The sequence below is a fragment of the Mus musculus genome, chromosome 10 (assembly GCF_000001635.26).
Source record: "Mus musculus strain C57BL/6J chromosome 10, GRCm38.p6 C57BL/6J".
Taxonomy (NCBI): Eukaryota; Metazoa; Chordata; class Mammalia; order Rodentia; family Muridae; genus Mus; species Mus musculus.
The window spans coordinates 62453314-62480115 of NC_000076.6; the positions used below are offsets into that span (position 1 = coordinate 62453314).

General features: G+C 40.8%; 1 protein-coding gene across 3 annotated transcripts in view; it reads right to left on the reverse strand.

Annotated features, from left to right (window-relative positions):
• Positions 1–1529: 1529 nt before the first annotated feature.
• Positions 1530–26802, reverse strand: part of Vps26a (VPS26 retromer complex component A) — a 31963-nt gene continuing 6690 nt past the window's right edge. For 2 of the 3 annotated variants that reach the window (NM_133672.3, NM_001113355.1), the window contains exons 3-9: positions 17747–17822; positions 16588–16744; positions 14977–15141; positions 11319–11425; positions 10378–10446; positions 5611–5753; positions 1530–3545 (exon numbers count right to left, since the gene is read on the reverse strand). In NM_133672.3, coding sequence (NP_598433.1) covers positions 3432–3545; positions 5611–5753; positions 10378–10446; positions 11319–11425; positions 14977–15141; positions 16588–16744; positions 17747–17822 — 831 coding nt within the window. In that variant the 3' untranslated portion in view covers positions 1530–3431. The remainder of the gene's footprint in view (positions 3546–5610; positions 5754–10377; positions 10447–11318; positions 11426–14976; positions 15142–16587; positions 16745–17746; positions 17823–26802) is intronic. The other variant, NM_001358543.1, reaches the window with a different exon arrangement.

Consider the following 26802-nt stretch of genomic DNA (forward strand, 5'->3'; position numbering starts at 1 on the left):
AATCTGTTTCTTTATATTGACCATTGGCTAACCATTGTACAAAATCCCCATGCCTGGCTCAGAATCTGTGCCCTCCAACACTCTCCCACTCTCCTAGTCTGGAGTGTACACCCCCCCCCCCCCTTTGGAACCCTTTGTTAGTTCACCCCCCTTGGAAACAAGACTCTCCCTCTGCCTTACAATTCTCACCCTACTCCAGGCTCCCCCACCCCTCCCCAATTAACTCTACATCCCTCCTCTTCCTCTTTTCTTTCTCTTTGTCCACCTTCCCCAATGTTGAACTTAAAAAAAATGAGATCAAAAAAAAAAAAAAAAAAAGAAGAAGAAGAAGCCAAGTGATGGTAGTATATACCTTTGACTCAAGAGTATGTCTCAAGTTTCAGGCCAACCTGGTCTACAAAGAGTTCTAGACAACCCGAGTCTAAATGCTGAGACCATGTCTCAAACAAAATAAAACAAAACAAAAACTCCAACCAAGAAAACAAACAAAAAACTGAGGTTCCCAGGACAACCTTACTAGAATTTGAGTGGAGCAAGGTGTATGGAATTGGACATAACTAGGGTGAAGATGTATTCTGCAATGTAGAATCTGGCCATGATGTAAGAAGCCAAGTACTAAGATTTTCAGAACATCCAAGTATTTAAAAATAGAAAGGTACCTGTTTTCCTCACTATGCATAAGGGTGAAAAACTTTAAATCTGTAAAGTCTCTGCAGAGGTATATGCCACTGGAGGATGCTTTCATAAATGATCAGCAGTTAACCCGACATAAACAAACCAGGAGGTAGAGGGGCGGATTAGAGTTAGCCTCTGTTGACAGAGTGCTTGCTCAGCATGCTGCTTAAGATGCTCAAAGCCTTGGGTCATGAAGTCTAAGCACCATGTAAACCAGGCATGGTGGTGCAAGCCTATAATACCAACACAGGGCGGCAGAGACAGAGGACCACAAGTTACAGATCATCTTGGTGTGTAAGTTCAAAGCTAGCCTGGACTACAAAACCCTATTTTATTATTGTTTTCTTAAATGTATTTTAAGGTCATCCTCAGCTATATAGTGAATTTGAGATCAGTCCTGGCTGTAGAGACCAACCTAAACAAAACAAGAAATGTGATTACTGTCTCTTCAATCCTGGATAATCTTGTTTTTATGTTAATGCCCCAATATATGAAAAACAATCTTTTTTTAGATGGGGGTCTCGTTACACAGCTCTAGCTAAGCTGGAACTCACTATGTAGACCAGGCTGACCCTGAGGTAGTCCTCCTACCTCTGTAACACACATGCTGGGACTATACGTATGCAGCACAACTCCCATTAGAGTCTGATTTTACCGTCTAGGTGAGATCTAGGTGTGACCGTTTTTCTAAAGCTCCTGAAGTGATCCTGGCATGTGACTAAGATTGAGATTATCTATGACACTATATTCTGCAGGGGGCAAACAGATTTAGCCTATAGTTAACTTTTTTATTTATCAAGTTTTGACTGAAATCCCCAAATTTTAAGTTGGTTATGCATCAGAAAAGAATCAAATGGAATGAATAAGCATTTTATATGAGTTTTAAGCAAATTAATTAAAAGCATTATATAACTACTTAAAACTGAAGCTGGAGAACCCAGAGATGGTTCAGTGGTCAACAGCACTGGCTACCTTGGTTCTGTTCCCAGCACCCCCATGGCCGCTCACAAACACCTGTAATTTCAGCTCCAAGAGATCTAATGCTCTCTTCTGCCCTCCTTGGGCACTGCCCACATGCCTGCACAGACATACTTGCAGCCAAAACAGCAATACATATAAAATAAATAAAACCTAAAAAAACAAAGCAAAACAAAACCTTAACAAACCTGAAGCTAGTACTACTAATAAAAGTTCACTGTTGTGACTGTCTTCCTAACCACTGGGCAATGCTGTAATGACAAGATTTGAGAATAAAGTCATTTTATTTAAACTACAAACTTAAGTTTCTGTTTCAAATTATTTATTTTATATATCATGGTTGCACAACTTGAGGCTGGTTAAATACAATTGTTTTTCAAAATCTCCTTGAATATTTCCTAGATTATACATGCAAGTGACCATGAAAATATTTGGCATTTTGAAACTTTGAGACTCTGAACAGGCACTTACATGAAGGAGAACATGGCCGTCCTTAGAAACCCACATTGACAATAGCTGCTCCAGGACGTGGTATGTGAACCTTTGGCCAGGGCTGGTTGCTGGCCATTTTATCAAAGTGCCATCATAGTAAAAAATAGGTTTAAGGAAACATAAGTTGGGCTGTTGAGCTTCCTAGAAAGTAAAGTTAACTGACAAACCTGTACTGAGGTGTATCAAGGAACACTGGTACAGAAACCAACAAGCCCTGAGTGAGAGTGGCCCCCACACAGGCTTCCTCCTGCCCCATACGCCTCAGTTGTGTGTCTGTGCTCAGCTGACTGCAGCCTTCTTTTCAGAGAATGGTATGAATTTAGTGTTTTTTGTTCTGTTTGGTTCGGGTTTTTTTAAATAGACTACGTGAAGTCAAGTTTGAACTAGCCAATATTCCAGTTAACAAGAAATTGTCCGGCTATGGACACTTCGGCTGGTTCTCCCAAGCTCTCTCATTCCTAGGTGACGATTTGCATACACATGGAAAGTAGTCCTTAAATTAAAAAATATATACATGTTTCAAAGTCTTTATGGAAAAAAAATGATACAGGTTTAACAAGTTCTAAAATGCCAATGTGTCAACTCCACACTGCAGAACCTACATGATGATACAGAAAGTCATAGCAAACGTGGTCAATAAGGGGCAAGAGGGCCACGATGACAAACCATGTCATCCCTGGGGTGACAATCTTTCATATACCTCAGAGATCCCAAAGATTAAAATTCAGGAGGCTGTGAATGGTAGACCCAGAAGTGCCTACCATGTAACACCAGGTTGGTTTCTGATCCACATGTAAAAATAAACACAATTCTCAAAAATACTGAGGAGCCATGCCTTAAAACTTTGTAGGACATAAGGGCTGCTCAGGTTTTTCTCATTTTACTTGAACAAAAATATTTAATTTTTTGCACATAGAGAATAAGAGGTAATCATTAGCATGAAAACAGAGAAAAGGATTTTCAACATTATGCATAAAGAAAGCAAAATTACAAATACCAGTCTACTCACATGAAAATCCTTAATGTTTATGCTTCTGAGTGCTTATCAGTGTGCAGTAAAAAAGAAAACAAAAAAGGCAGCTTAGGAATTCTCCAGTGTTTCCAAGAAGCACTTTTTAAAATGTATATACACAAAACCTTTAATCATACTGTAAAATAAACGCAGCACTCTAGGATAAGGAAGACTAGCAGACGTGGAGTTGGGATGTCCGCACGCTGCGACTGTCGTCAGCCAGCTGAGCTGCTCTCTTGGCCCGGTTCTTGCACTTGCTGCTCTGCCCACCTGCTTACATCTCAGGCTGCTCCGCAGAGGCCTGCGAGTCTGGAGATTCAAACCGCTGGTGAAAGTTCGTCCTCTGTTTTCTCAGTTTCTCGGGTGCTTTTCTCCACAGGATGATCTCCTAGAGGAAATGCAAAACCGAAATGGAGTTCTCTGCTATGTCTTAGATGGTCACCATGGAAATACTGGCTGCAACTTCAATTTTAAGCTGTAAAACAATCCCAAATGCTCTGTACGAAAGCCCCCAACTTTCCTGGGTGACCCTTCCCCTCTCTCCGTACTCACAGTCAACCACCACAAATCCTAGCTGTATTGCTTTAGAAAATCCCCCAATCTGCTGTGGCCCCACTGCTTTCATCCAAGGTCAAGCCCTGAGTCTGCTTCCTGGGACACAGCTTTTGTTGTAAAACCATTTCTAATTCACCCTTCACTTCACTGCCACGTTCCTTGTATTAATTTGTACATTGTGTATGTGTGTGTGTGTGTGTGTGGCTACAGGACAACTTCTGGAGCTGGTTCTCCCCTCACCTGGCAGGCTCTGGGGGATGAGCTCAGGGCTTCAGCGTGGGCAGCAAGCACCTCTGCCCAGTGGGCCATCTCATTGGACCCCACACTGCTTGTTTTATAAACGCTGCTTATATTGAGCTTTGATAGTTCCCATTAGCTCCAGGATGAATTTCCAAATATATGAGGCCTGCCATACATTGCTCACCATTCCTTACACTAATTTACATATACCATTTCCCTTCCCTCCCTAAATGCCTCTCCCAAACTGAGTTATTCTCTGCTCTGATGCATGCCAAATGAACTGCCTACCTCTTTCCCTACACCACTTCCCAGTCACTATGGAGCTGTCTACCCATGATAGCTGAATCCCACCTTTCTCCTCTTCTAAATTCCTGCTTCAAGTCATAACTGACACGGATTCTTGTTTGTTTAAATTTATTTGTGTGTGTGTGTGTGTGTGTGTGTGTGTATGAATGCATGTATGTGTGTTGTGTGTGTATCTGGCTCCTACAGTAGACATGTGAGCACAGCCTGGGTACTAGGAGCCAAACCTGGGTTCTCTGCAAGCCCAAGTGCTCTTAACTGATGAACCACTTCTCCAGGCCCTTATTAGTCCTTATGAGACCAGGTCTTGCTATGTAGCCCAGACTAGTCTCAAACTCTGTGATCCTCATGCCTCATGGTGGCTCATGCCTAGCTAGCACAAAGTAATTTCTAACTTGGCTCTGGAACACTTACTTGGTTCTCTTATTAATCCACTTCACACTGTAGGCAGCCATTCTAACTAGTCCCACTCAAGATGCCCAATGGCTATTTAATTCTCAAATGATAAAAAGTTTTATATTACACTTAACAAAAGGTATCAGGGCTGAGTATTCTAAAAGACATAACAACTACTTATTCAGGATAAAATGATGACCTCAAAAAAATCTATCATCTAAAAACATTAGAAAATTGATAGTAGGGCATGGGACATACATACTTCATGCCTATCTATAATCTCAGCAAGAAGCAAGGCAAGAGGATTGAGAATTTGAGGTAAGACCCTGTCTCAAAAAACTAGAAAAAGACTATCCAAGGGCTGAGGATGCAATGCAGTTCAGCCATAGAGTACTAGCCTAACAACTATAAGCCCTGCGTTCAATGGACTGGGGGGTCTGGGACACAATAATGGAACAAGGTGTTAGGAAGTGATTTTTTTTATAATAAAAACACATTCAAGACACTCTTAAATGCTAGGGCTGGTGATTTGTGCTGTGGTAGAAGAACTAAATATTCAAGGCCTGCCTGGGCAACTAAGACCTCTCTCAACAGCATAAGGAGAGAAGTGCAAGGGAGGGCTTACCCAGGGCCTAGATTCCTTCCCAGAACCACCAAAACAAAGGGATAATATAAAACCTACCTAAAACTAACTATCTCGGGGGTAAAATACTTCTTCACTTTTAGCCATTCTCTCTTCTTTATTGCCTAATACCATAAATAGCAGGTGTTTTTATTTGGGGGTAAAAAACTTGTTCGGGAGAAAAATAAAAGGTCTGACAACACGCAACTCATTTCTAGTCCTGTGAAATGGTTGGAAAGGTCCTTTACAATGCCACTTGTGAGGCAAACCATGTTCCCACTCCTACTCAAACCCCATTTGCTCAGCACGATAAGATTTATAGAAGGCACTGCCCTACCTGCTGCTTGAAGTACCTTCGGTCCTCCTCATCAACAAGCACGAGGTTTAGAAAGTACCTTACTGAAAACTTCTTGTTCACATCTCTCATCGTGGGGGTTGGGTCATACCCTGCTAAGAACAATCTTATCGGAATAGATTCTCCTGAAAGAAAAGTAATTTCCATTTAATTCTCAATTAATTAAATACATTCACATAACCCTTAGGACTAAGAAGTCAAGGACAGCACCTGGGATAAGCAGTGTCTAGTCTGTCACTGCTGACATCTCGGGACAGATGTCCTTCCTGTTGGACAGTACTACACACTTGCAACATCACCAGGTGCCAGCAGCAGACAGTATAAAATTTCTCAGGACCATGTGGAACGTCTCTCAGGGAGCTGACCATAGCTGAGAAGCACTGCCCTACAGCAACCTGGATCTGGCCAGGAATGCTTGGCTTGTGGGGCTTATCCACTGTTTCAAGTTCTTCATCTGTGAAACTGGCAGTGACAATGGCACTCAGTCTGTAGTGACACAGTGAGGACTATGTTGGGAGGTTAAGACATAAAGAGGCTCCAACAGTTCCAGTCAGTAACTGTTGTTTAGAAGTAAATGCATTTCTGCTTTAAAATTTTACCATAATGTCATCAATGTATAGAATGTCCATAAAATATACTAAGTCATCCAAAGCAAATGGCTGGGAAATGGCTCGGTTGGCAAAGTGCCTACTGTGCAAGCCTGAGGATCTGAGCTCAATCCCCAGTACCCATTTAAAAAGCCAGGCCTGCTGGCTTGCACGCTTAATCCTAGCACTGGGAAACCAGAGGCGGGTGGAACCCAGGGCTCCCTAACTAATTTGCAGCAAGCCCCAGGTCTCAAAACCCAAGGTGGATAGTACTCCTTAAGGATGATATCCATAGCTGACTCTGGCTTACACTTACACACACACACACACACACACACACACATAAGCATACACTATGAACATACACAAAATGAATGATATGCCTTCATTTTCAAAGATTATATTTATTTATGTGTGTATGTGTGTATGTGTGTGTGTGTGTATAGTGTGTGTGTGTGTGTGTGTGTGTGTGTGTGTGTGTGTGTGTGTATAAAAATAAAATGTATGAGTGCTCTGCTCCATGTACACCTGCATGCCAGAAGAGGGCATCAGATCTCTTTAAAATGGTTATGAGCCATGATGTGGTTGCTGAGAATTGAACTCAGGACCTCTGGAAGACCAGACATCTACTGAGCATTAAGTAGATGCTTAATGCTCTTCTAGAGCATTAAGTAGATTAAGCATGATGATCCCTCATCAGCCCAGCATTTAAAAAAATTATGGACTGGAGCCAGGCATTGGTGACATGTACTTTTAATCTCAACACTTGGGAGGCAGAGGCAGGCAGATCTCTGTGAGTTCAAGGATAGCCTGCTCCAGGACAGCCAAGGCTACACAGAGAAACCTGTCTCAAGAAGAAAGAAAGAAAGAAAGAAAGAAAGAAAGAAAGAAAGAAAGAAAGAAAGAAAGAGAGGGAGGGAGGGAGGGAGGGAGGGAGGGAGGGAGGGAGGGAGGGAGGGAGGGAGGGAGAAGGAAGAAGGAATGAAGGAAGGAAGAGGAGAGAAGAGGGAAGGATTATAAAAGATTACAGACTGGAGAGAGAGCTCTGTGGTAGAACACTTGCCCAGCATGCTCAGGACCCTAGGCTCAACCTTCAGTTCTAGGGAAAAAACGCTATTGTGATTATGTAATGTCATGTCTTCTGTTTTCCCCATCTTCCCTTTGTCCTTCTTTTTCTCTCTCCTGGCCCCTTTTTGAAATAGTATCTCCATAAATAGCATAGACTAGTCTTGAACTGTTAGTCTTTCTGTCTCTGCCTCCCAAATACTGGAGTTAAAATTCATGAAAACACCATTCCCAGCCATGTATGTGTATTTAATATTATTAAATATTTTAATTGGCATAGATATTATGATGGGTTCCATTTCAACACTTTCAAACATGCATATAGTGTGCGTTGATCATTATCATGTTTGCTCTCCAGCATCCCCTCTTATTGCTCCTCCAACCCCTGCAGATCCACCACCTCTTCTCAGAGTGTTTGTGTGTGTGTGTGTGTGTGTGTGTGTGTGTGTGTGTGTACACCACTGATAGGGAGAGAACACTCCAATGAGAGAGATGGGGGTGGGGGGTGAGAGACACCAAGGAGCTCAATTAGGGTTACTTACAGGAGCATTGTTTGCACTGAGCATGGACACCTTAACCAGTGACTACATCACTAAAGAAAATGTATCTCCCTCCCCAGCAGCCATTACCTGCTTATAAATCCTGATGAAGGAGCATGCCTTCATGAGCCCCTCCCTAAGGCACATCTGTCTGGCCCCAGGTGTCTGACTTTTGCTTGAAGGGGTTTTTGAGACAGTCTTGTGCTATAGCCTAAGTTGGTGTTGAAGTCACAGCAATCATCCTGCTTCAGCAACCTAAAGGCTGGGATTTCATTTACATAAAATCTATACTTTACATAAAAATTTGAGCTTCTGAAATTTTACAAACTAATACTGCATAGCACAAAAGTGCACTTGTGGGCCTGGGCCAAATGCCCACTCTACAGTGACTCACTCTATAAGCTGTAACAGATGTTTTAAGTTCTTTGCACTTAGTTTCATCTCAAAAATAAGGTATAAACAGTTCAAAGATTAGTAAGGAACTTCATGACACCTAAAAACTACAATGTCTTATTCATAATTGGCACTCAACAAATGTTAACTCACTTTTGAAGTAATTCATAACAGAGTAAGAAAATCTAAGAGCATTACGTCTTAGGTTGCCCTCTATTATCAGGCTAGAGACCATGGCCAAAAGCAACTTAGGGAGGAAGGGTTTACGTGGCTCACATATCACAGGCCACCGAGGGAACAGAGGGGAGGAACTCAAGGCAGAAACCTAGAGGCCGTACTGAAGCAGAGACCATAAAGGAATTCTGCTTACTATGCCTTGCTCTCCATGGCTTGCTCCACCTTGCTTTCTTACAAATCCCAGGACCACCTGCCAAGGGGTGGTACTACACACAGTGGGCTAGCCCTTCCCACACCAATCATTGATCAAGAAAAGACTTTCTGACAAGCCAAACTTACCAAGGCATTTTTTGCAATTAAGATTTTCTCTTCCCAGCCGGGCATGGTGGTGCACACCTTTAATCCCAGCACTCGGGAGGCAGAGGCAGGCAGATTTCTGAGTTCGAGGCCAGCCTAGTCTACAAAGTGAGTTCCAGGACAGCCAGGGCTATACAGAGAAACCCTGTCTCGGAAAAACCAAAAAAAAAAAAAAAAAAAATTCTCTTCTCAAATATACCTAGGTCTGTATCGACTTGACAAACCCAACCTGAATGCTGGGTTCATTGGCCTCGCACAAAAACGTATAGACTATTGTAAGCAGGCCATGGTGGTACATGCCTGTAATCCCAGCACTCAGGGGTTGGAGGGAAGAAGATCAGGAGTTCAAAGTTATCCTTGGCTACACAGTCAGACTGACCATTTGACCTTGTCTAAAACAACAACAAATGACTCCCTGGACAACTTAGTAACACTGCCTCAAAAATAAAAGGGCTAATGAGAGGATGCCCTAGCAGGAAGGCACTTGCTGTACAGGCATGGCAAGCCTGCACTCCATTCCTGCAAACAAGGTAAAGGGAGAAAATCAAATCCTGAAAGTTGTCCTCTGACCTCCACATGCAGCCATGGCACAAGTGTCTGCACTAAAACACGCACATAATCATAATGAAAATAAAAAAAAATAAAATAAAATGAAAGTTAAAAGGTAGCTGGGACCAGGCAGTGGTGGTTCACGCCTTTAATCCCAGCACTTGGGAGGCAGAGGCAGATGGATTTCTGAGTTCGAGGCCAGCCTGGTCTACAGACTGAGTTCCAGGAAAGCCAGGGCTACACAGAGACACCCTGACTCAAAACAAAAACAAAAACAAAAACAAGATAGCTGGATAAACAGCCCAGTCATACAGCGCTTGCCTCTCATGCAGTGAGGGTCTTGGGTTTAAACTATAGCACTGAAAGAAAAAGAACATTGTAAGTTTTTTGGGTTTGGGGTTTTAGCTTTTTCTTGTACTTTGTTTTGTGTTTGTTTGAGACAGGATCTTTTTACGTGGCCCTGACTATCCTGAAACTCTCTATGTAGACCAGGCTGGCCTTGAGTTCACAAAAATCCACCTGCTGCTGGTTCCTGAGCACCAGGATTAAGGTGTGTGCCACTGTGCCTGTTCACACTAAATTAACAGTGGAGCTCAACTGCCATGGACGGACGCTGCCATCCACACACACACAAGTTATAACTGAGAGGCTTCAAGAAGGTTAAGCAGGTAAAGGCACTGGCCGCCAAGCCCGAGGACAGAGTAGAAGCAGACAACCATCTCCTACAGATTGTTCTAAGACATGCTCTTCCAGAGCATCCACGTTTGATCCCAGCATCCAAAACCATCTATAGTTCCAACTCCAGGGAACCTGACATCCTTTTCTGGTCTCCACAGGTACCAGGCATGCACATGGTACACACATATATGCAAGCAAAACATTCATACATGTAAAAAAATAAATTAAATAAAAAATATATTTAGGTAAATGAAGCCAAGTACAGTGGCGCACACCTGCAATCTTGGCACTTGGGAGGCAGAGGTAGGAAGGTCACCACCAGTTCAAGGCCAGCCTGGTTGACAGAGAAAGTTCCAGGGCCAGAAGGGAAGTACAGTAAGACTTGTATTAGGAGATTGATTTACCTTTTACTGGCGCCCCATCCATTATTTCATACTTAGCGATTGTTTCTGTCTCTGTTGTGGTGCTGGGTCCTAGGGATAACAATAGAAATGACATTCACTTGTCTATTCCCAGAAGTCAAGTCTGTCCCATCCTCAGCTGCATTACTTTAGTGCTGCCTTTCTCTGTTGGCCATCCTTTCTAATCTTTGCTCTACTCCAGAACTTTCCGCTCACCAATGTGTGTCAGCCTCCCCACAGCTACACCAGCTCAGAGTCAACCTCACAAGGCTCCTGCCATCAGTTCTATTATGTGCTAAAAGAGAAGGTAGTGACTCACATTGCGACTAACCACTACATGAGGTGTTCTCCGAAATTTCCAAAGACCGTTCCCATAGAGTCAATTTTAACATAGAGATGACACCAAGCTGAATGAGCACTTAAATGTCGTGCACACTAAGTTTTGGGATTATCTCCATTTTAACTCAAATCTAAACATGAAGTCAACTCTTAAGTTTAAAAAAACCAGCCCTGTCTTAAGGGCTACGGTTGGTTCCGCAGGAGAGCATCTGCCATGCTGCTGCTGGTCTGCTTTGCTGGGACAGGGTCTGTCTGCTATGATCCTCTTTTTCAGCCTCCTTATAGTCTCAGCATTTTGGAAACTGAGACAAAGACAAGTTAGAGCCAGCAATACCTCGTCTTTAAAAGAAAACAAGTAAGATGTTTGCAAGTCCCCATTGCAAAGTTACTTTAGAATCAAGTTGGTTTCAATGCCTGGGTTCAGCCTTCAGGGGCATGGAAGTCTATTCAGCTCAAGAACTGTTCTTTAAAAGCATTGAATTACAGCAAAACATTAACTAGCAAAGCCAATATCCAATGTCAATTCCAAATATATGTTAGCATCCTAAGATTTCTAAATTTTCAACTAACAAGGAATTGTAACTAAAAATTTGTCTTCTACTTACCAATTCCTGTGATCTCTTTCTTGATCAGCTGTAATTCCATGTGTTGTATTTTTATTCTTACTAATAAGAAGTAAATTTTTCCAACAATTACATCCTTTAAATGATACCTATTTGGAAAGAGTATGTGTCACATACTATTATCAGTTTCAAAAAAAAAAGTGAGATAAGTCAGCAAGGTTAATAGATTAGCTCAATGGATATGGATTAGCTCATGGAAAATAACTATCTCAAAATACCACTGACACTATTCACATCCCTTAATGTCCTTTCTCAAAACAGTATTGATCAGTGTATTATGCAAGTATGAAATCAAAATCAAACTTTTACTTGACTATCGAATATACATGAAAGACTAATTAATGCAATTATCCATCTTTTTTTTTTAAGATTTATTTATTTATTATATGTAAGTACACTGTAGCTGTTATCAGACACTCCAGAAGAGAGCATCAGATTTTGTTATGGATGGTTGTGAGCCACCATGTGGTTGTGGGATTTGAACTCAGGACCTTCGGAAGAGCAGTCGGCGCTCTTAACCACTGAGCCATCTTGCCAGCCCGCAATTATCTCTCTTTAAAAGTTAGTTCTCAGGCTGGTGAGGTGGCTCAGCAGGTAAGAACACTGACTGATCTTCCGAAGGTCCTGAGTTCAAATCCCAGCAACCACATGGCGGCTCACAACCACCCGTAATAAGATCTGACTCTCTCTTCTGGTGTGTCTGAAGTCAGCTACAGTGTACTTATGTATAATAATAAATCTTAAAAAAAAAAAAGTTAGTTCTCAGAGCACTCAAAGACTTAATTAACTGAATAGAAAATTAAGAGCTCGTTTTGATGTTTATTTAACAAATACTAAGATGTTTTTCAGCACTAAAGCCCCTACCTAAGAGCTCAACATTCTTAGTATTATAAGAACGGAGCATTTAACCCATCATCTAGCCAAAAAGAAAGATATTCAGGGCCTATACACAGGGGTTAAGTTTGCAGCAATGTATTTAGTAAATGCTACGGTATGATACACGCACCCCCAAATAGCTGTAGCCATTTTGTTCCATGCCTGCCAGCTATTTCATACTGTTGCTGTAATAGGCCTGCCAGTCACTGACACAGAGAAGTGACATGGCTCAAGGACATACTGACCACATGCCTTGTTCTGTTCTGTATGTTCTGAATGTTCTGTGTGAGGTTTGCTAATCTTAAGAAATTCCACAAAGCTTTATGTAAGACTCATCAAATCAGAGGTAAATATGAATGGTTATGTCTAAAACAACTTGAGTCAGAGCTGACCACCAGGCAACCCTCCCTGTACCTTTGTATGAACTTACTGTGGTTTTTGTGGCTGATACTGAAGAATGATACTAATAAGCCAAAAAGTTATGATTATAACACTCATCTCTGTTATCTCAATGCTCTGAAAAGCCCATGTTCACCACCCACCCACCACCCCTCAACTACCTTATATTCAGGACCAACCAGCTTAAAGGCTAGCCTAGCTGACAATACTATGCCTAGTAACCCAACTGCTCCCCTCCTTGCCCTTTAAACTTTTAACCTGCTTTTTTCTATAAAAACTCTACTCTGGGAGCAGACCAGTGCCACAGTTAGGTTTTCCCTTCTTGTGGTCCTGGACGTCCAGTATTACAGTGTGTGTTCAATACACTATTCTTGCTTAACTGAGATTGGTGTGTGCATGGTTTGTGTGGCAATTCCCAGACCCCAATAGTAAGTAAAACATGAAATCATGAAGTAATAAACTTGAGAATACCTATAATACTCAGGAGTATTTTTGCTTCCTTCCAGAACTAGATATTAACACAAGAACCCATGCACTGAATAACACAAAAGTCTCAGGGGAGGTTTCTGTGGCAGCTTCATAGGTTCTAAACTACCCGATGACTTTATGGACAGTTTCAAAGGCAGGTATGATAGTTTCAGTGGTGCAAACACGGGAGTAACAGCTGCTTAAAAAAAAAAAATCACCTAAAAGGAGAGGATAACCAGCACATCTGCTTCTTTAACAAATAAACACTAAAGAAGAAGATGGGCGTGGTGGCGCACACCTTTAGCCCCAGCTCTCGGGAGGCAGAGGCAGGTGGATCTCTGTGTTCGAGACCAGCCTGGTCTACAAAGTGAGCTCCAGGACAGCCCGGGGCTACACAGAAAAATTCTTGTCTCAAAAAAAACCAAAATAAGCACAGACCAAATGTGACATTCTGAAGAGTATTCTTGTTTGGATGCTAATTTGAACAAACCACGTGAGCTGGTCATGGTGGCATACACCTTAAATCCCAGCACTTGGGAGGCAGAGACAGTGGATTTCTGTGAGTTTGAGGCCAGGAGGAGGAGGAGGGAGAAGACAACAATGATGATGACAACTGTGACAAGTAGGAATATGTGAATGTTGGCCATGATGACATACTGATATTAAGGAGTTACTAATATTTTAGTCATAATGGTATTATAAATCTATGAGAACTACAGAACTTTGTATTGATGAAGCACATCAGACCATGTCAGCAATTACTATAACACTGACTATAGTGGATGCAGACCTAAAATGCCAGTTGAGACAGGAGCACCATGACTTTGAAGCTAGCCTGGACTATACAACTTTTGTCTCAAAAATACAAATTTAGGGTTGGGGAGATGGCTCGGTGGTTAGGAGCACTGGCAGCTCTTTCAGAGATCCAGAGTTCAATTCCCAGCAACCACATGGTGGCTTATAACCATCTGTGATGGGATCTGATACCTTCTTCTGGCATGCAAGTGTACATACAGACAGAGCACTCCTACATTAAAAACAAAAACAAACCAACCAACCAGGGCTGGAGCAATGACTCAGTGCTCTTCCAGAGATCCTGAGTTCAATTCCCAGAACCAAATGGTGGCTCACAACCATCTGTAATGGGATTCAATGCCCTCTTTTGGTGTGTCTGAAGACGGCTACAGTATACTCATATACATAAAATAGATAGATAGATAGATAGATAGATAGATAGATAGATAGATAGATAGATAGGTAAATAAATAAATGAATGAATGAATGAATCTTTTATAAAAAACAAACAAAATTTAACAAACTACTAGAGGGGCAATATGTCCTGGAAGACATCTCGGCTGCTCACTACAGTGTTCATGTGCACTGGCCTCCTCACGTCTTTCACATCTTCTATTATACAATTTTAAAAGACATTATACAAGACCAGAATTAGTAGTGTATACTCTTATTTTCAGCACTCCAAAAAAGAAGCAGGTGGATTTCAATGAGTTCAAGGCCAGCCTGGTCTACATAGTGAGTGCCAGGACAGCTATGGTTGCACAGAAAGACCCTCAGAAAACCATCACCACTAACAACAACAACAAAAAGGCATTATACAATAAATAAAATCAGACTGTTTTCGAGAAGTACAATATATAAAAGCATGTCTAACACACCTTTTTACCTTTGGGGAGATACACGAGAAGACATTAATAGTGGCTCAGTGGCTGGTAAAGATGAAAATTATGTCATATTTTCCCCTTTCACTTTTATATACCTTAAATTTTCAACAATACATGTTTCACTTAAGTGGCCAAAAAAGTGTGCAGTCTTTACTGCTCTAAGCTGTCTGTCAGGTGTGCTGGTCACAGGGACACAGAAGTGACCATCAGGTACTTACTTGGACTTATTATATTCAAACTCTATGTGCAGACAGTCTTCAATGCCCACTTCCATTTTAATAGAGTTGTTGACATCAGGATAGGTGGCTAGCTGATGAACAATAAGATCGTACTCTTTCACTAAGTCTGTCAATCTTCTCACAATTGTCACCTTAAGAAAATACCTACAAAGTCAAGGAGAAGATGAGTGAACCTCCTGTGTCACATTCAGGTGCTTTAACAAGCAAACGGCAGCCAGCTCAGCTTTCCCCTTGCTGGGCTTCCAGGTGTCACCTGACTCCATTTGTTTTCCCATAAAGAACTCAGATGTGAGCTGCTCTGTACTAGAGAGTGAATCCACGGCCTTTGCAGTCTAAGCATGTGCTCTACCTAGACTCACTTCTGGCTCCCCAATGGTTTTTTGTTATTTTGTTTATTTGTTTTGGTTTGTTTCTGTTTCTCTTTTTAATGCCTCCACCATGAAAAAAATACAAAGTTCAGTTTTACAAGTAAATCCTTTTGAAATAACCCTGGAGGACTACCATCCATCCGCCTGCTTAGCAGGCCTCTCCACGTCAAGATTTTTTTTTTCTTTTAAAGATTTATTTATTACTGTCACTGTGTCTGAAGGTTTGAAGGAGAAAAATAAGATAACAGATATGTTAATGTATTCTAGGAGATTATCATAAAGGAAAACTAAGGAGGATTTGGTATTGTGGAATCATCTTTCTTCAATTTGAATAAATGGATCAATTTCCAGTCCTTAAATTGGAACTAGGACCTATTTTATTGATTATATCATTACGGGTGGTTGTGAGCCACCATGTGGTTTCTGGGATTTGAACTCGGAACCTTCAGAAGACCAGTCAGTGCTCTTACCTGCTGAGCCATCTTGCCAGCCCCAAGATTTTTTTCAAATCTTGTCAAGGCGCTAGTATTTAGCTTTTGTGCTGCCAAACACAATCCCAAATGATTAACACCATATTAAACAGAAAAAGAAGGCTCTTGGACCTGCTGCATTCAATATTTATCCTGGTCTTAGAGGCAGTTAGTGCAGAAGGGAAAGAACTTGAGTGAGGCTTAGAAAGTGGATGCTGGTCAGTGCAGTGGCTCAGCAGGGACGAGCATTTGCTGCCCAGCCTGACAGTCTTAGCTCAGCTCCTGGAACCAACATGCGGAAACGGAGAATCAATTGCAAGTTGTCCTACGACCTTCAGATATACATGGTGGCACCGAGGTGCCTACATACAAAATAACAAAGGTTAAAGAAAACTGGAGTCCTGCTTCAGTTCTACCCTTTGCTTGTGTAACCCTGACTACTCAGCCTCTGGGTTATTATCTCTTAACCATATGCTAAATGTAATTTATTAGGAAACTAAAGATCTAAAGTAACTAATAATAATAAAATTCATACAACAGAATTGTAAAACTGAAACATCTTTGAATTCATAATGTTTACAGCCATTATTATTTCAAATCACTCATTCTCAGTCAACTGAAACAAAGTTTGTAACAGAGTATTTTAAATGTTAAGCCTTCCATTCCAGCATTGTAATTACAGTTTGTATAAGGCACCAGCAGTGTATGGTTTTCTGGTTCGATTCTGTGCAGTCTCTCACACACATCCATACCTCAGGCGGACATTGGCACCGATGTATGACTCATATGGCTTTTCAACTTGCATAAATTCAAAGTCATAGCTTCTGCTCTGAGTCAGTTCTCCAGGCAAGGCTAGTTCCTTCACTAGGTTTACAAATTCATGAGTATTACTCTTGTCATTGAAAAGCTCTAAGAAATTTAAAACAGCAAAAAGACCAATTATATTTAATATTCAATTCAATGAAACCCAAGCTTCTATCGCCTAAACAAATAATTTTTACACAAAGAATTAGTTAAACATGCTTCTACTTTAATAATCAGCTAAGATCTCAATTTTATTCCCTCATTACAAACATTTGGGCATTAATAAACTCCAGTATGGCACAGTAACAACTTGTAACAGAAAGGCCCGCATCTCTTTCCTGTAGCTACCCTTCCTAACCTAAGCATATATTACTTTCATAAAGTTACAATGCACAAAAGAGTAAAACTAACTACTAGTTAGTGGCTAAAACTTGCTCCTGAGTACCATCTCATCCATAACAGACATGTAAAGATCCACCATTCCAGCTTTGGTACTTTAAAAACGTACAATAAAAATTAGCTGGATTTTTAAACCTACTTACAGAGACAGTCTTAGTAAGATACACTTCCTTTCCTGACTCTTCAGCATCAAAAGATGTGTATGTAGTTTTGCTTCCTGATAACTTGAGAGTGTCTCTGAAACTCCCACATGGTAATGTACACAATCTGATTTAAGCCCAGAAGAAATTATTCCTTTTCTCTTTATGTGGAATTTTCTGTTCAGGAGGGGGTCTGGCTACAGGTAGACACTAGCTCAGGAGACAAATGCCATGGGTATTCAGAGAATGAGATAGAGGTGAAGGCGGTGGCTGTGAGTGAGGCTGATGAAAAAATGAAGGCAGATGGGAGACAGTATGATTATTTTTCAAGGCTGGTAGTTTACATAGCTTCTTTAATTTTTACTAGCAGAGTCTTATACAAAGGCAGAATCAGTCACATATCATCATTAAATACAACTGAGATGCATGGTTTACGATACTAGGTCCTCTTTTATTACATATAATCAGTTTCTTCTTTTCATAAAGCTAAGCTCTAATTCAATTATTTATCTGCCAAATCCAACCCTCTTCAGTCAAAGGAAAAAAGTAATACTATTTTAAAACTCACCAATTTGACCTACAAATTCAATTCTAATTCCTTGATGCTCTAGCCTCTTTCCAGGCTGCTTAAAGGCTAGGTTTACCTGCCAAAACATGAAATTGTAAGAGATGTTAACAGTCCTTTGAGTGCGCCTACCAGATTCCTTCCAGATGAATGTATTCTGTGAGTACATGAGGCGTTCATTCATGAGGTGTTAAAAGCTGCACCTCCCAGCACCCGGGAGGGCACTCACAGGCAGTCACTAAGGAACTCATTACCACACAAACAAAGAATGCATCTGCTTTATTAACACGGATTCCCTCATAGACCTAGAGGATATCTCCAACTCCCCAGATGTGTTTTCTGGCCAGACAATGAAACGGTTCTTGGACTAATATCTGAATGTGAATGTGACTAATTCCAAGAATTAGCCTAAAAGATAATTTTCAGGTTTTTTATAACCAAGAAAAAAACACTTGCTATAACCTCTAGCCTTAAAAACAATGTTCATTAATCCAAATACAGTGGCTCATATCTGTACCAGCAGTTGGAAGGCTGAGACAGGATGATCAAGAGTTTGAAGCCAGTCAGGGCTACATATTGAGTTGGAGGTCAGTAAAAGACCCAATCTCAAAAACCAAACAAACAAAATTAAATAAATAAAAGTTAAAGCAATACATATTACCCTAAGTTTATAACTCATGTTAAAATGCAGAATTTCTTAGGATTTAAATTAATTTTAAGTATGATTATCTTTCATGACCCCATTTATTCATATTTCAACACTAAGAAACTGAGCCCAGGGTTCACGCTAACTACTGAGCAAGCTCTCCATCCCGGTCTTACTTTTGAATTGCACCATCTCAAAATCCTTAGATCAATATACCTGCCAAGTAGAAATCCTGAACTTCTAAATTTCTGTTTATTTTAAAGACAGTGTGTCTAACGCAGGAAGCCCCCAAGCTTTCTCTATAGCCAGTGATGATTGTCAACTTATGACTCTCCCACCTCTAAGGTCAAGTGCTGGGGTTTCAGGCATGTGCCACCTTGTCCCATTTATGTGGTACTGTGGATTGAAGCACTCAAGGCTTTGTGCGTGTGAGCACCCTACCAACTGAGCTACAAATATCCTCAGCCCTTAAACATAGATATTTAATCTGAAACAAACAAACAAAAGTGTATGCAGCCTATCAACTGTAAAACTTTTTCCATCTTCTCTACAGCTAGCCAGGCATGGGTGGCATACTCATTTAATCTCAGCAGACGGGAGGAAGAGGCAGGAGGAACTCTGAGTTCAAGACCAGCCTGGTCTACAGAGCACGTTTCAGGATAGTCAGGGCTATTACACAGAAAACCCTGTCTCTAAAAATCAAAAAAACAAACAAACAAAAAAAACCCCAAACAAACAAACAACCAAAAAAACAAAGAAAAAGAAAGAAAATGTGCCATGGGATTAAAAGAGCGATGAAGAGCTGTTTCCCTCTTCCAACACTAAACTTCTGGTAGCCATCTGAATAGAATTTAGAAGATGGGCAAACAGATACTTCTTGGCCTAAGTCTAACAGGAGAGAGATGCAGACGAGAGGAGACTGGCTGTTGACTATAGGGCACTATCACCTACCCAGGTGGTAGCATTAGTTGGATTTGGGGCAGCAGGGGATTCTGGGAAGAGTCACTTTGACAGTGGTACAACCTGCGCTTGAATAAATTTGTGGGGCGCAATGTGAAGACAGTTGCCCTAGCTGGCCACCACAGCCACCTGCTGCTCTGTCATGCAGTTACCTCACTGGAGTGTGAGCAGACTAGATGCTCCAACAAGCCCACACCAACTTCAAACTCTGAATTCTCCTGCCCCAGCCTCTGTATTGCAAGTGCCATAACCAGACCCTTCTTTGTAGTTTTCACGCTCTGTTGTGGTTTTTATAATAAGCAAATAATCCTGTGAAAAGTCAGAAAACCTGTTTTTTCACTTTTCCTTAATAACCTATATCTATCTGGGAAAAAAAAGAATAAGAAAAATATTTATAAAAGACAAGTACTTAAATAAGCTCCACATATAACCAAAACTTTCAGGTATGGTAGTACCCATATTCAATTCTAGAACCTGAGAAGTTGAGACTTTGAGAATCAAGACTTCAAGCCTATCCTGGATTGCATAACAAGTTCTAGGCTACCCTACACTACAAACACACACTCTGTCTCAAAAGTAAACAAACAAAATTAAACAAAAAGTATGTTTGGGGAGTGGGGTAGGTTTAAACTAATTACAACTAAAGTTTCTAAGAATAGTGATCAAAAATGCCCCTTAATTTTATTTTGTCTGATAGTTTACTAGGATTCTGCTCTGCTCTTGTATTTTTAGCAAGAACATTATAAAGTTGTACTTTTCCTAGTGTGTCTATATTAGGAAGCATATAACGTCTGCTTCTGTTTGTTTGAAAAAAGTCTCATATAGCCCAGGCTGGTATTAAGCACCCTATAAATCCAAGGATGGCCTTACACTCCCCTAACTCTCACAAGTGTTGCCATTCCTAGCTTGTTTCAACATTAGTGCTGCTAATTCCAATCACTCAGTTAAGGGCAGTTGTCCAGGCTCTTTATTGGTGGGAGGGGAAAGGGGGCATCTACTATGTAGTTGTAGGTGTCCTGGAACTTACTATGTAGAACAGGCTGGTCTTGAACTCACAGAGATCCACCTGCTTCTGTCTCTCACATGTTGGATTAAAGATGTACACCACTACTCTCCAATTTAAAGTTGGTATTTCCCCTTTACTGTGAATAAGGATTTTGTGTAGAAATAGGTGAGGCTGTATGTTTAAAAAGTGAGGAAAACTGAATGTTGGGAAAACAGGTCTATTTATACATTTCTTTAAACAAAGCAGTCTCAAAGCTCACATGTCAGCATATGATATTCTGTATAAGTAAATAGTGCTATCTTTATAACTTATATGTGTCAATGTACCATATACCATTTACAATGGCACAGGAAGACAGCAAAACATTTGGACATTTTGTTACTGAATTTTGTGTTGATCTAAGACCAAGTTTCTAAGTTTTGTGATTGCCAGAAGAATGGAGTCTTTATCCATACTGCTGACAAGTACTATACAGACTTCCCTCACCTAAGCAGCTCAGCTATGAACTATAATCTCAGACTAAACACACACCTTATTCAGTGGTGTAACAGGAAAAAAAGCACTGGTCAGTGTGGGCAGCCCAGAGCCACCAGGTCAAAGAATTTTACCATCATTAAGCATCAAGTCCTCATCTACAGACAAATAGTAAAGATGCCCTAATAAAGCAAACTAGAAACAACAAAAAGTTATAAAAATGTCACTTTGAAACAACTGCCAATGAAAGTAATAATCGCTTTGTCTTGATTAAATCTAACAAGGTCTCAAATTTCTCCTTCTATGACATTTTTATGGAACTGACAGTTTTGACAGCAATACCTAATTATTTTGACAAGAACTGTCTTTAAGTTGGGTATAGTAATGCACACCCTTAATCCTGACATCTTTGAAGCAAAGGCAGGCAGATTTCTGAGTTCAAGGTCAGCCTCATCTATATATCATGTACTAGGGGAGGCAGGACTACAGAGAGACCATGGTTTTTTTGTTTTTTTTAAATAGTTTTTACATTTAAAACTCATGCAAAGGGAAAAGCCATTCCCTTTGAAGGCTCTTTCTGAAAACTTCATAAATAAAGGAAAATGACCTTCTTGGTTCAAAGTGAGTTTTTACTTCCTACTCTTCTTTATAAATCTGGAATATAGGATACAGAATGGAACATAAAAAAATTAAGTTACAGACAAAAGAATTTTAGCATCAATTCAAAAACTCTCCAATTTTTTAATCAAGTGTTTCTTTTTTTTTGTTTGTTTTTTTTTTGTTTTTCTGAGACAGGGTTTCTCTGTGTAGCCTCGGCTGTCCTGGAACTCACTTTGTAGACCAGGCTGGCCTCGAACTCAGAAATCCACCTGCCTCTGCCTCCTGAGTGCTGGGATTAAAGGCGTGCGCCACCATGCCCGGCGGCGAGTGTTTCTATTTTAATGGTATAAATGCGTAAGTGAAGCAAGACAATGCAACTGAGAAGCAGTTCTCTTTTCTGTAAGTGGTCCTGGGGCAAGGGTATTAGCATCAGAAGAACAGCTACCTCACACCAAATGGATAACGACCCAAGTGAGTGCACCACAGACTCCTGAGGAGAAGACAGTGCAATCTCACGACCTTCACTCAGGCTGTGGCTTCTCAGAAGCACAAGTTATAAAATAATAGATAAACTAACTGAACTCCACCAAAATTTAAAATTCTTGTGTTGCAGAAAGGCCATCAAGAACTGGAAAGCCAACACAGTAGTGACCACCTATATACACAGCATTTGGGAGGTGGAGCCAAAAAACCAGCAGTTGAAGGTCAGTTTCTGTTATAGAGACCATGTCTCAAAAAAGAAAAGAAATTCAAAACCATGAGACTTCACCACATTAGGGAGGCACAATAGGAAAAACTACACAAGATCTGGGTATGGCAGCACACACCTGTGATCCCAGCACTTGAAAGGTGGAAGCAGGAGGATGAGTTCGAGGACAGCCAGGGCTACAAGAGACTCTGTCTCAAAAATAATAATAATGAAAAGGAATTACAAATGTCATCAAAAATATGGGAAAACTAGCCTTTTTTTCTTAAAGATTTATTTATATTATGTATATGAGTACATTGTAGCTGTACAGATGGTTGTGAGCCTTCATGTGGTTGTTGGGAACTGAATTTAGGACCTCTGCTCCCTCCAGTCAACCCAGCTCGCTCTGGTCAGCCGGCTCACTCAGGACAGCCCACTCACTCAGTTGTTCGCTCTGGCCCAAAGATTAATTTATTATTATAAATAAGTACACTGTGGCTGTCTTCAGATGCACCAGAAGAGGGTGTCAGATCTTATTACAGGTGCTTGTGAGCCACCATGTGGTTGCTGGGATTTGAACTCACCCAAGCAGACAGTGCTCTTACAGCTGAGCCATCTCCCAGCAGGGAAACTCATGTTCTTACCAGTGCTGGAGGAGACAGTGGTGTGGCTGCCCTACAGAGGTGGCCAGCCCCTGCTGTGGGAGGCAGAGCTGGTACACACCAGCAGCTCTGCTCCTAAGTACACAGCTACAAGGGAGGGTAGTGCCTGGCCTCACTCTAACTCACTGTACTGATACTATGTTACACTCATGCTAGTCCTGAGTTTGCAGCAATTCTCCTGCCTCAATCTTTCAACTGCTGGGATTACAGATGTAAATTACAACTAACTCTGCATATCCTTTACCATTTGGACATGACTTATCAGGAATATTACTCAGAAGAAAATAGAATTTTAACACATGCTATTACATGGGGTGGGGGGAGTCCTGATGACATGCTCAGTGACACAGTCCCAGGTCAGAGGTCACCAGGGAAAGAGCAGTGACTACTAATATGAAAAAAAGGTTTTGTCATGTAAAAACTCTGAAGATATAGTATGACTAAGATTAAAAAACACAAGTAATACCATTAAGCTGTACGGTTAAAAAGAAAATATGCTTGGCAAGATAGTTCATTAAGTATAGGTACTTGCCACCAATTTTGTTGGCTTGAGTTTGATCCCTACAACCTACCATGATGGAAGGAGACACTAACTTTCACAAGTTTTCCTATGATCTCTATCACATGCATGCACTTTCCCCACTCCCACTCGAAAAAAAATGTTTGAAATTTTTTAACATGAAAATGCCTATATTATCTATATTTTCAACAAAACATCAACAACAAAAATTAAAATAGGCAAAAATTTTCCCGTTGTAAGTTAAAATAACAAACATATAAATAATCATTCTTAATAACTACACAATGAGTTACTAATCTGAAGGCCACGGAGGACTGCAGAATATCTAGGAATAATATGTCTGGTAAGCAAAACAAATGCCTTTTATAAAAGAGGACAAGAGCTCTTTCTTGAATGGAACTAAAATATTTTAAAACTTAAAACATAGCTTAAGAGAATGAGGTAATATACTAGCTACCCAAGCCTTGAAAAGATAACTCCCAGTGAAAGGAACCACATTCAAAGGCCACAGTGTGATTCCATTTATATGCAATGTCCAGAACAGTAAACAAAGGAGATTTGTAGGTGAGGGATTTGCAGGTAGTGGATTCTGTTCAAAGGGATAAGCAGGTGGTGACGGCTACACAGCTCTGTAAGTACAGTGAGCAGCATGGCCTAGAGTAGGGCCATTTATGGTGACTGAATTACAACTTAATCAGAATATTCAAAAGGAAAGAAGAAAGATGTACATGCCACAAATAAGCCACGAGAACAGAGCAAGGAAGCCAGAAGAGACCACATGACCTTTGCTTTGTGACAAAGGTGACATTATAGCATGACGAGAGGAAGGGATGACTTGTTCAGTATCTGCCCAGGGTTAACACTGAGCCGTGTGTGGGGACGCCTTTGACTTCTGCAACACAAGCAAAACCAACTTTAAATGAACTAAGGGCAAGGACAGGACATATGATGTAAAAACTTCAGTGAGGAGCTGGAGAGATGGCTCAGGGGTTAAGAGTACTGTCTGCTCTTCTGAAGGTCCTGAGTTCAATTCCCAGCAACCGCATGGTCCATCATAGTCATCTGTAATAAGATCTGGTGCTGACTTCTAGCCTGTAGGCATGCATGTAGGCAGAATGTTATATACAAAATAAATTAATAAATAAATCTTAAAAAAAAAAAAAAAAAAAAAAACTTCGGTGAGAGAAAACAGGGTAACTCTGGGTCCTGGCTGTAGCTGGAAAATGTCTAAACCAGACCTGAATGAACAAAAGGAAACATCAAACATCTACTAATGAGGAGACAGAAATAAAAAATTGAGTGGAAAGTCAAGTCAAAAAAAAAAAAAAAAAAAAGAATAAAAACCAACCAAAACAAAAAACAAACAAACGGGGCATGATGTTAAACACCTATAATCTGAACACTGGAAGTAGAGGCAGAGGTAGGCAGAGCTCTATGAGTAGGAGGACAGCCTGGTTTACTTACTGAGTTCCGGTCCAACAAAGGTCACACAGTGAAACCCTTGTCTTTAAAAACAAAAAACAGCCAGGTGTGGTGGTGCACACACAAAAAAAAAAAAAACAACACTAATGAAAGGAAGGAAGGAAGGCAGGAAAGGCAACTCTACAATAAGGTCAATAAATAAGACCTTTTTTCCTCTTTAGACAGGCTCTCATGTAGCCCAGACTGGCTCAAACTTGCAATCCCAGGGTACCACCATATCCAGTCTTTATAAAAGGCACTCATTAAAAACATAAAAAAAGAAGCCCGTGAGATGGCTCAGTGCTTGCTATGCAAGCACCAGAACCCATGTAAAAAAGTCAGATGTGGCTCATAACTATGATCCTAGCTCCACACTGTAACACAGGCTATAAGGTGGGAACTGGAAACCCATCTAATCTAGACTTCACACATGCAGCCAGTGGCAAAGACAGTAAGAGCGAGCCCTGACTCTAAAAAAACAAGGTGTAGGAGAGAAGAAAATGCAGAAACATTATCCTCTGACCTCCACATGCTCCGAGTGCCCACACTCATATTTCACACACAAACCAAATAAATCTTAAGATACTAAAAAGTCCTGGGCTGGTGAGATGGCTCAGTGGGTAAGAACACCCGACTGCTCTTCCGAAGGTCCAGAGTTCAAATCCCAGCAACCATATGGTGGCTCACAACCATCCGTAACAAGATCTGACTCCCTCTTCTGGTGTGTCTGAAGACAGCTACAGTGTACTTACATATAAAAATAAATAAATCTTAAAAAAAAAAAAAAGTCCTACACACCAGTAAGAAAGTCAATTAAGCCAATTTTGCAAACTTGGAAACAGTCAAGACAGTCTTCAGTAAGTGAATAGAAGAAATAAATATGTCGGTATCCATACAAAAGACATCTACATGTTTTGAGAGAGCCTTGCTCTGTAGCTCAGGATAGCCTGGAAATCATGGTGCATGTAGCCTAGGGTGTGCCTCAAACTTGAATCAACCCACCAACCTCTTCAGCATTCTAAATGCAGAAAAGTACAGACATGAATGAGCCATGGCCAGCACAAAAGAATACTACTTAGTGTTAAAAACAAATGAGCTAATAAGTCACAAAAAGATATTGATGAACATTGAATAGACAGAAACTAACCTAAGAAGGCTACACAGTACATGATTCCAACTCCATGGCATTCTGGAAAAGGTAAATCAGAGAGTAAAAAGATCAGCAGTGGCCACAGGCTCGGAGACTGGTGTGGGTACAGGTGCCAGGGAGGCATGAACAGATGAAACAGAGGGCACTCTGCAGGATGATTCCGTCATTCTGCATGATGTTCAAATGATGTACACATAACAACAGTGCGTGTTTGTCAAAAGCCATACAACATATAACATCAAGAGTGAACCCTAACTAAAGCTATGAACCAATCTACCAATACTGGTTCATCAGTTCTTTGCTTTTTTCTTTTTAAAGATAGGGTCTTAAGCAACCCAGGTTGGCCTTGGGCTCCCTATGTAGCTGAAGATAACTCTAAACTCCTCTCCTGTCCCTATTGCCTAAGTGCTAGGATTACTGACACATATCACCATGGCTGCCTTTAATTCATTATTTTTTAAAAATTAAACTGGACATAGTGGTTCATGCTTTCAATTCCAGAACTCAAGAAAGTTCTGAAGCAGGAAGACTAAATCACTGTAGTCTAAGGTCAGCCTGAATTACATGACCCTAACTCAATATATAACAACAGAAACAGGCAAATGTTATAGTGTTGTGGTATATATGAGGGCGTGGTGAAGAAGAGGCAATATAAAGAACTTTGTATTTTACCCATTTTTTTCCTGAAAATCTAAAACTGCTCTAAAACAATTAAGGGTTATCCAGGTAGTGCACTCCTGTTCTCTGGTATTTCAGAGGTGGAGGGCAGGAGAAGGACCACAAGTTTAACACAGGGAGTTTGAGACCAAGCTGGGCTACATGAGACAAGCAGAAAGCAGATGAAGAATGTTACACATTATTGAGTAAAGAAAGGCAAGAGAGGTGTGACTAT